This window comes from Oryzias latipes, chromosome 18 (assembly GCF_002234675.1).
Source record: "Oryzias latipes chromosome 18, ASM223467v1".
In the NCBI taxonomy this organism is placed as follows: Eukaryota; Metazoa; Chordata; class Actinopteri; order Beloniformes; family Adrianichthyidae; genus Oryzias; species Oryzias latipes.
In genome coordinates, this window is record NC_019876.2 from 14,639,786 (window position 1) to 14,650,883 (window position 11,098).

At 38.2% G+C, this 11,098-nt stretch overlaps 1 protein-coding gene across 1 annotated transcript; it reads left to right on the forward strand.

Annotated features, from left to right (window-relative positions):
* Positions 1-1,777: 1,777 nt before the first annotated feature.
* shbg (sex hormone binding globulin) lies at positions 1,778-8,623 on the forward strand. Its single transcript, XM_004079810.3, has 8 exons — positions 1,778-2,095; positions 3,613-3,710; positions 3,859-4,048; positions 4,920-5,081; positions 5,273-5,429; positions 7,637-7,773; positions 7,889-8,078; positions 8,287-8,623. Exons 1-8 carry the CDS (start codon positions 2,000-2,002, stop codon positions 8,412-8,414), a joined length of 1,158 nt encoding a protein of 385 aa, XP_004079858.3. The 5' UTR covers positions 1,778-1,999; the 3' UTR covers positions 8,415-8,623.
* The last annotated feature ends 2,475 nt before the right edge of the window (positions 8,624-11,098 follow it).

Genomic DNA, 11,098 nt, shown 5'->3' on the forward strand with positions numbered 1-11,098 from the left:
AAAAAAATGGTACTTTTTACATTTCGCTTTAAAAATGTTCCAACAATGACAAATGATGCAACTTTATTTTACCTGAAATTACAATTTTATTTTTAAAAAAAGAAAAAAACTTTTTATTTTATTCATTTAATATTTTGAGGTTTTATTTCTCACAAATGCACAACTTTATTCTCTTGAAATTTGGACTTTTATCTCATAATTTTTAGCCTCGTAAAATGTTGACTTTCTGCCGTATAATTTAATTTTGTGACATTTGGATTTTTTTCTTATTGTTTTACAACTTTACTCTTATATGTATAGATATAGATATATCCATTTTTCTTTTATGGTGGCCCAAATACTCTGTTGTTGTTTTATCTCTGTTGAATATGTTAAATTACCTCAAGGTTACATTTCAATTTTGTGTATCAAGTATTTATTTTTTCATGTATTTTCACAGTTGTTCTGATCATTCTTTTGATGGAATTCTTTTCATTACCAAAAACTTCTGTTTAAAGAAAAAGATGGAAGTTTATAGCTCTCAATCAAAAACTAAAGTCCCACAGTTCCCAGTGGTTTTTCCTATGATTATGACATTTTAGCCAAAGTTTAAAAAAAACAACAGTCGTTTTCTGGGATGTAGTAGGCTGTGTCTGAATTGAAGGGCTGCGTTCTTTTTTATGTTTTTTTATTTTATTTTAATCGGCTACAGGACATTAACCGATGTAACGACTGGAATTATGCAAAGGCTAGACGTGTCCAACTTCCCAGCCGTTCACATCCGGCCTTCCCACTCAACGAAGGACCCGGCCAACGTCGCTCAGGAAGGCCACTTTACAGTCATCCCCAATCTAACATTAGCAGTGCAGCTAAAATGGCGACTAAATATTGGGCGATCCGATGCAGTTTGAAAAAGATTGTATCTGTGACGTAGACAACTCTGATGCATCCACTTGCAGACAAACAGATCCATGTGCGTCTGAGCTGGAATCTGGATCAAAACTGTAGGGCTGGATAGCTATAATACTGCTTGCAGTTTTTGTTGCACGAGTAATGTTAGGTTGGAGGTGTGTAAACATGGATGATAGGAAGTAGGGCTTACTCCACACCAACATTCCTGGCAAATCAAATGAATATAAAATAATATGATATGAAATCCTTATAGTAATCTAAAATTGAATAATTCTAAGTCAAATGAATGAATAAGGAATTTCTATTCCTAATCCTTAACCTCTACTGATCCGATTTTGCTCCAGTTACGTGTTTTGCTCTTTTCCCAGTACTTCCAAGTTATGACAGCCTTCCTGGAAGAAGGTTGTGTCAGGGGAACCCAGCGAGCCGAAAGAGAAAACAGAGCTCTCCTCGCTCCCTCCTCCTCCTCCTCTTTTTTTCCCCCTGCAGCACACAAACCGACACGTGCATGCGCCGGTTAACAGCCGACGGCGGTGAATCAAGAAGGTTCCTGTGTGACGGATAAACACACAGAAGTGGTCCGGCTCAGGAAACTGACCCGGCCTGCAGACAAGTCGCCGCTGCATGAATCATCATGAAGACAGCGGCAGAAGAGATTTCACTTCTGTCACCGCCTTGAGCTGTTATTTTTAATGATTTACTAACCTAAAAGGGCTGAACTGAAGTTTCTCGCGTTTTAATATCTTTCGTGAGAGTTTTTTAAACAATTTGACAACAGCTAACAACTTGCTTTTGTCTTTTCTCTGAGTTGTCATTGACCACCATAGCCCTCCCACCCACCTACATTTTCACAAACATCCCATTAGTCACAGCCTTGAAGCACTTCCTCGCAGAGATCAATACCCTGCACTGACTGACCATCCTCCGTTTGCCCTCTGGACCCCAGGACGGCAGGCCAAATCCCACCTACGCTCCACACAAACACTGTGGCAGAAAGCCTCTGCACCTCATCCCGCCGCCGCCGCCGCCACCTGTGGAACGCTTGGACCACCCAAAGGCTCTGGAGAGTGCACCCTGGGAGGCCTGGGGTGGGTGAACGCTCTGAAAGATGGCAGTCTTTTGGAAAGCAGTAGCAGGTGGACTGCTCCTCACTGTGAGCCTGCTGGGGGGGCCAACTGCGGGCCAGGGGAGCTTACGGGGTAAGGTAGGTAGATGTGACCCCTTTTGAATGAGCTTGACTGAAAATCTCATTTAAAAAAACACAAGGGATGCATATTTGCATCTGACCAATTTAAGATCATTTTAGACATTTAAAGGACTATATGATTTAAATAATACAAAATTAAAACGCTCATATTCGACTTTTAACCATCAAGATTGTGTTTATTTGTTCATATCTGTTTTTGAAAAATCCTCTGCACATTTTCAATAGTTAAAGCAAAAAGACGACTCAGACTTTACACACTACAAAAGCATCAATAGACTTAGGACTTTGCTCAGTTTGTGGACAAATCCAACAGCCACTTTTGCCCCACTCAAAGATTTTTTTCATTCCTCTCCATCTAACCCATCCAATGAGTAGGTAATTACAAGGAATGCAGTCATTCAGTTCAGACCTTCCATTTTTTTGGGTCACGATGTAAAATATAATTTTTTGTATTATAAAACAACAACAAAAAAGGGAAAAATCCCTTTTTAAATTTGCTTTAAAGCAAGCAACAGTAAAGGTAAACCTTTCAGTATTTTGTGGACTTTAAGTCACTACAGAGTAATAGTCACAGCAGCAAAAAAATGCACAATAAGGAAGAAATGAATATGAGTCGCACTTTTGGAAGAAAAGGAATATCAAAATACGAGAACCAGAACAGGAATTTTATCTCGAAAGGCAAACCTTAAAAACGAAATAGATAATGAATATATTCACACTTTAGCTTCATGAAACATTGGAGTCCGGTGTATCAGCGCCATAACATAACCATAGCGTAAAGAAGATGCTAACAGGTAAACTTAACTAAATCATTTAAAAACACCAAATCTGATGAATTCTTCATCTTCTACATTTGGAACAATTCGGCCAAGCCCGATGTGATGCTACGTTCACAGCGAGTGTGTGATGCACACGTTGGACACATGTTTTGAGTTTTGAGCGCGGAAGCGCATATACACGTGTTCAAGTAGCTGAGGGCGGTGCAAACGTAGCATGGGACCGAGTGGTGCCTCTGCTTCTGCGTAGCTGTCTGTAGCAAATACAGATACACATACCTACAGTGCCCTCTAGTGATTGTTGCTATTTATTTTACAAAATCACATATAAGTCGCACCCGAGTATAAGTTGCACCCATGGCCACACTATGCAAAAAAAAAAAAAAGGCGACTTATACTTAAAAAAGCACAGCACTTAACGCAACATTAACCCTTTAATGTAAACATACTGGTATCCAGTAGGGATGCAACGATTCAGTCATCCACAATTCTGTTCCACAGTGTAACATACGGTATAACATACAAACTGAGAATTGTAGCATCCCTAGTTATTACCATACCATACTGGTGTCAGCAGCGATTGAGCGCTTCATTACGGCCTAAAAATCTAACTGTGCTTCCTCTGTTGCACACTTTGCTGTGCTTCATGTTGAATCAATGGACTCTCATCCAATCACAGGCAGTTAATGTGCACGATGCAGAAGGAAGAGCTCCTGCTTTTTTGTTGACATTTTCCAGAAACAAGTATCGGGCGATTCCGTCTTCTACCTGAGTCAGGCCAGAGACCTCTGGAGGCCGCTGATCCACACAGCAGTCAACCTCTCAGAAATCAACAGGTAAAGTAGGAGAACAGTAGGGTTGGATGAAGGAAATCTGAGCACAGGAACGTAGCAGGAAAAGGTGGAACTGTTTATTCTTTTATGTTCAATAACATGACAAGTTCAGACATTACCTATCACTTGATTCATCTCTTTGTTCGAGCAGCATCAAGTCCTCCTTCCAGTTTCGGACCTATGATCCAGAAGGTCTGATCTTCTACGGAGACACCAAAAACGGAGAGGATTGGTTCGTCCTGTCTTTGATGAACGGCATCCCCCTGATGCAGATCAGCAAAGAAGGCATGCTGGTCAGTGTGGAAGGTGGGCTGAAGCTCAACGATGGGAAGTGGCACACGGTCAGTCTCAACCAGGAGGATTTCAGGCAGCTCTTTGAGGTCGCTTTCACACTGGGCTGTTTGGTCCACACCTGACTTTCATTCCTTGGATAGTCTGCTTAAAGTCCCACTCCAAACCTTTAGTCTTATTTTAAGAGCGTTTTTCAGAGGTCTTTTCATTACAAAGCGCAACTCAAGTGAAGTGTTGTCTACCGAAAAAGCAGACCTGAGATTGGAATAAAACAAAAAAAAGTGACATTACCCCAGTGCATTTTGGGAAGAGTTGCACTAATTCAATGAAGCTCAATTCAGGAAAAAACTGAAAAAATAAAACACTAAATAAATAAATTGAAGTAATCTCACACCTAATGTATTTGCATTTATTCAATCTAAATACATAGTTTAGCATAACCTGACACTCTGATGCCCTGCTATCATTTACATTATAGTAAAGTAAAAAATACCAAAGAGATGCTTACGTTTAGAAGAACAAATTCATATTTTTTTATTATTGCAATGAGGAAAAATACACTAAACTGATGACAGTGATTGTTTATTTTTTCAGTGATGCAGCAAAAAGGATAAAGGGCCACAATCCTCAGAGACGTTGCAGTATATTTAAGTTTTTAATGTAATTGTTTTAAGTAACTCTGTCCGCAAATGAGCAATATTTGTTACTGCACCCATTTACAGATGGTCCAGTCCACCCTTTGGAGTGCAATGTCAAAGCAAGCCAGATCAAATCAAGGTGTGAGATTTTTTAGAGGAGTCATTTTCGACGTGAACAATACAACAAAGTCAGCTGGACGGTCTCAGTGTGAAAAACACCCTTCAGCTGGAAGCACACATTTTTGTGAAACAAACCTGATGTTGCTTCCTTGGTGTCTCCAAGCTGGAAGTAAGCAACCAGGGAAAGTTTGTCATTCTGGAGGTCGACGGCTCAACCGGACTAAAGGTGGGCATGCAGTCTCAGCAGACGGAGGAGGTCATTTCAGGCGGACTTCGACTGGCCCTCGGTGGGATCCTGATCGAGAAGGAAAAAATGATTGTTCAGGTTTCGCCCTTTAATATCACTTTAAACCACTTGCATTCTCCCAGTTTTCCACTTTTATTGACACTTTAACATTATTAAAATAAGTTAAATTATCTGTATTGGTTTAAATGTTTAAGGCCTAAATGTACATTCCCAGTCACAAACGATGGTGCTGGTGTTTGATTTCATTTTTCATTTCTTTTTTGCTGCAGTTTAAGCCGCAGATGGACGCCTGTGTGCGGCACGGCAGCTGGCTGAACATCAGTATTCCATGGGAGTCGGAGGTGGAGGAGCTGCGGCATTGCTACCAAAACATTCGACCTGGAAGCTACTTCTCGGGCACAGGATTCGCTGTTTTTAGCACTTCAGGTGAGATCTAGATAAGTGTCTCCTTACCACGTGTTCCCCGGCTAAAGTAGTTTGTGTAAGAGTTAATGGCTGACGAGGTGTGCATTATCACTTTTTAACGCACACCGTGGAAGCTTGAACCGTCCGACGCGAAACAGAGGACAGTTGCTTCCGCGAAGTGCGTTAAAAAGTGATAATGCACACTTCGTCAGCCATTCACCAGCTTATACCATGGTCACTTACAAAAGCAATAAATATTAACTAGTTTTTAGTCCTTAATTCTTGTTTTTTTTCCTATTTGGATCGCTTTTCTCACAAAAAGCTGACTATTTGTTTCGTAACAAATAGTCTGCATCGCGCCGCATCACCGCTGCAGTCAAAATTTGGCGATATAAAGCGTTATATATATGCGGATCTTTCTAATGGGTTGAATAAAGCATCAGTTCAGAGAGAAAGTTCACCTCTTACTACTTGTTTTTGTCCAAATGATGAAGCAAAAGGTTGTTTTAAAGAAGCCGGCGGTGTGATACAAAACATTTAAGCCGGAACTTTCAACACGTGTCAAATTAGCATCCCCTGCCTGTTTCTGACAAGGTGACCGGAACTTCTTTTTTCACCGTGCAGTTATCCTGTGGTATAACACTTTTTAATGCACACCCAGCAGCCAATCAGAATCGAGTATTCACCCGGACCATGGTATGAATAAAGTTAACATTTGATAGGCCTGCACAATAAAATCTCTAATTTAACGTTATCACAATATCAAGCTGTACAATATGCATAACGCAGAAGATGGCGAAAATTGCGATAAATGGTAACCTTAAATGTGCTAAAACCATCTTATGGCAGCTTGAATTAACAAATCAAATAAATCCCTTTATGCATTTGACCAATCAAATGGACTCCTATTATGATAGATGTTCCCCTCCCATGTAGACTAGGGTCTTTTGGAGTATGATTTAAATGATGTTGACTTTTCTTTGAGTTCATCTGTTGCAGTGATATGCACATTGCATTTTTGGTTGTTTTGTTATTTTTTCATGTATCGCAAGTTACATCGTCATCGCAATATTGATCACTGATATCGCAAATCGCAAGTTTTCCTCATATTGTGCAGCCCTAACACCTGAATGATTTTCCTTTTTTGTTGTTAATCATGTGAGTGACCAATTTTCTGGAGTATAAATCACAGTAGCCAAAAAAAAGGACAATAAAGAAGAAAAAACAAATATGCTCTTTTGGCAGAAAAGTGTAATGTGTCTGAACAAATCCGCCAAGCCTGGTGTAAGGCAGCAATCACACCAGATGCGATTCACGCGTCAAATTAGCTTTCACTTTGCGAACAGGTTTTTTCTTGCCATACCTGGTGCCTCTTTGGACGCGTGTTATATTCCCATCCGCTGCCTTTTATTTTCACGCGCATCAAGTTAGCGTCCTTTGCCTATTTCGATGCACATTAAAGTAGCGTTTGCTGCCTTTTTTCAACACGTGTCAAATTAACATCCCCTGCCTGTTTTTGACGTGCATCAAATAAACATCTGCCACCTCTTTTGATGCACATAAAATTTGCATCTTCTGCCTCTTTTTCAACGCGCATTAAATTTACGTCCACTGCCTCTTTTCATGTGCGTCGTCACGTTTTTAGCTTTATCGCTTCATGGAAGCTGAATATCTTATTTACATGGATGGAAGACACGGATAATGTTAAATAATGTTAAGAGTTTAGGTCTATTTATTTGGAAGAGTTCAACAAAAACATCAGTAAACAAGTCATCATGACTGGTTTATGAGATCATTCAGTCTTTTTTTTTTTTTCAGCTGTACTTCTGTCTCCCTGTAAGCCAGTTTGATGACTTGTTGTCCCACATTAAACAATAAAATCAAGAGCAACAATGTCTCGATCCAAATCAGAAAAAATATTGTAAAGTTCAGGAGGAGAACGATCATATTCTCCTCTATGTTTGTTTTGGACGGCACTTCTTCTTCTGCGTTGCTGTCAGTAGCAAATACTGACGATGCCCTCTAGTGGTTGTTAGTGGGAAACAACCGCTAGAGGGCAACCAGTAATCCATACGAACCAATACTTTTTTTTTAAATCACATATACGTCAATCCTGAGTATAAGTCTCACCCCTGGCCAAACTATTGCAAAAAACACAACTTAAACTCTGAAAAATATGGTAAACTGCATTTCTTTTACTGTTGTGACCTACTTTTGTTCATTTAAAGTTTTTCAGACTGATGAATATGCTGCGCTCAGGGTTGAGCTTTGGGCGGATTTCCGTCAGATGAATGGAACCATTCTGAGCATAAAGCCTTTACAAAAAGAACTGGAGTTTAGGGTGGAAGCCAGTAAGAACACAGAGGTACATCTGAAAGTTCACCTTAAGTCCTAAAACTTTGTGTAAAACCAAAGTTTTGCAAATAGATGAAACGAGAAGATGGGATAACCACGTTTGTCTCTTTTCCTCTGATTCTCAGGAGCTCACAGTCAGTTTCAGGGAGGAGAAGTTTATTTTGAAAAGCACTTTCAAGAAACTACTCATTACGTTCTCGAAAAGTGAACTGAAAGTGCTTCAAGACGGAGATGAATCACAAAGCACAACATTATCCGTCAATCCAGAGTTGACAACTTGGAGAGAGGGTCTTCTCGCAATTGGGGGTCTTTTAGGTGAGATCAAACATTTGTAATGCATGGATTTTTAAAATGTCACATTTCTAACTGATTTATTGAGAGCACAAACTTAAAAAAGTGTTTACAAGTGAGATGGAAAAAATTAGGATTCTCTTTTTTTTAAAAGAAAATCCATTGAGTTGATAGTCTCGGGCTGTGCAGTCCCCTCTAACGTTCTCTCCTCTTCCTCTTTTTCATTCATCAGGTGAAGGTGAGGACGGCTCCCACTTCTTGACAGGCTGTCTGGAAAAGATCCAAGTCCAGGGAAGGGATTTGGATCTGGATTTAGCTGTCAAGCACATGTCCATCTCCTCTCACAGCTGCCCTGCATAAAACAACAAAAGCATGCGCTGCATGTCAGCAGCAGCTGATGCCTTTATTCTGTCTAAACAGAACGATAGACCCACCATCAGACTGAAAAATAATCTGTTATAAAGTCCAGACACAAAATAAAAATGAAGACCTTAAAGCTGGTCTGGAAACTCTATAAAATCCTAATGAAAGATGTGAATAAACAGATGGAGAACGGCTAGAAGAGAGAAGTTTTGTTGCTTTTTTTCCTTTGGTTTACATTTCCAAACATTTAATCACTCAAACTACTGTACATGGAAACTATTACCTACCAAAAATTCAACACTTGAACAAAGACCAAGTAGCAGCCATCAGAATCTAAATGCATAAAAAAAGACCAAAGTAGATTGTATTAAGTGAAAGCAATAAAAAAAACGACTAAAAATGGAAAAATGCAATTGTTTACGTCAACAGATAAATAATCTGAGAGTTTTATATTTTTTTATTACTTCATGATTTTTGAAGGGATCTACAGAACAGATTGTGATTGTAGTTGTTTTTAAAAGAAAACATCGGTGCTCAGTTTCATCAAATGACATTCATAATTAAAAAAATGTTCCTAAAAAGATCAAATAATTAACCCCTTCTATGCCTGTTGATCCACATATGCAAAATTACTCCAAATTCACCTGAATTTAGCATCTAATTGAAAGAAAAAACATAAGTGATTAGTTTTTAAAGCTGGAAATAAATTCAGGCGTCAAGCGGTTAGCTAAGAATTGAATATGTTTTTGTGCATAAAACCAAATTGAATGATATTACATATAAACAAAGGAATATCTTTTTGTTAAAAGCCAATCATGTAAATCCTGCCAAAATAATGAACCAAATTACAACCATAAAAATGTTCCTGGGTTTCAATATTGTTTTGAGACAAAGGGCATAAATTACCCTCATTATTAAATCTAATTCTTAGAAACTCTTTGCATTAATTTTTATTTTATTTTAGAATTCAATTCAATTTTATTTAATTTATGTAGCCCAATTTCACAATAGTCGTCTCAATGGGCTTCATACCGGTAATTCTATAAGAACATGAAATCGGTCGTGAAAAAATAGGTAATTGCTCAACTAAACTAAACAGACTAAACTGAACTGGGCATCCCTTCTTGGTAAAGAAAACCTCCTAAAACTCCATATGGAACTGAAAAACAGCAGGGAGCGCAAGACAAGCCAGTGGCGAGGTCAACGGCCAAGTACAGGAGCACGGGCGAGCCAACTGGAATCTTCTCTTCTAGTTCTCTTTACCCCATATATAGTGATCAATTATTTATCATTTAATTCTCCATGCCTCTGTTTGGTGCGGTGCAATTCATGTATTATTCCTCTTTCTTACTCCCCTGGAAGGGAGCAGGGGTGATTCCAGTGATTCCGGATTATTTTAAAATGAATGTCTGAAAGTTGGGGATAAATGAGAAAAGTTTCTTAAAACATTTTTTCTGCATGTGGGAAAAGGAGGTAGAAGCTTTCAAACCAAAAGAGTGAGGGATTTAGCAATTCAACTGCGCCCTCTAGTGGTGAACTGAAAACAAGTCAGCTTTAACTCTTTTTATTATGTTGGAAAAAAATCTTCAAGTTATTAAACATTTACATATTCAGTCGTTTCTGCACTGAAAATGTCCATAACACATCTTCTAAAATATTTAAATTGAATAAAGATGAAGACAACAGACCAAACTTCGATCATAAATCCATTCTGGTGGTTATAATTATCAACATAATTGTAATTATTATTATTATTATTGGGTATTTTCTTAGCCACTTCCCACAAATTGTTTCATTTTTTCACCCTAAGAATTTAACGTCATAACTTTATATTAACCTATAAACTACAGATTATTAGCTGGACTGGTTCCCTGGTTTAGACTAGTTTATGCTGGATTCTGAGAATGTATACATTTATTGCAGACCTTCCATTGAAACTACATTTTATTAATCCAAATCAAAATATTTTTCCATATGGTTTAAGTTTTAATGAGAACCTCAGGAGAAAGAAAATAAGAATTGATGGTTTGTCCTGAAAAAGGAGAGGAATGAAAGTCCACTCCCAAACAGAGAATGTGTCTGTATGTAGAAGAACGGTGATGTCATTCGTCACAGATATCAATTCAATTCAATTCCATTCAATTTTATTTGTATAGCCCAAATTCACAACAACAGTCATCTCAATGGGCTTCATATCGGTAATTGTAAGGTAAAAATACAATCAAAAAAGGATCATGAATGCATAGAATTCAATAGGATAATACTAAAACTTTAACTAAACAGACTAACTAAACTGGGCATCCCTGCCCTTACAACCTCCTTCGTGGAGGGTGTGATATGGAGGCGGGAGAGGATTTGAAGGTCTTTAGGATCAACAACGTTGCGTTTTTAAAGCATTTGAAATAACAACAAAAAATGTACCCTTCACTAAAACAATGTCTAAACTAAAACATTTAAAGCAAAAAATTCCTGGAAAATATGAGGAAAACTTGCAATTTGGGATATTAGTGCTTAATATTGTGATGAGGATATATCTTGCATTACATAAACAAATAGCAAAACAACTAAATATATCATTTCCATGTTATTGCAAGAGTTTTCATTAAATAAGAGTCAACATAACTTAAATTACACTTCAAATGATCTTTGTTTAAATAGGAGGTGCACATCTAACATGAAAG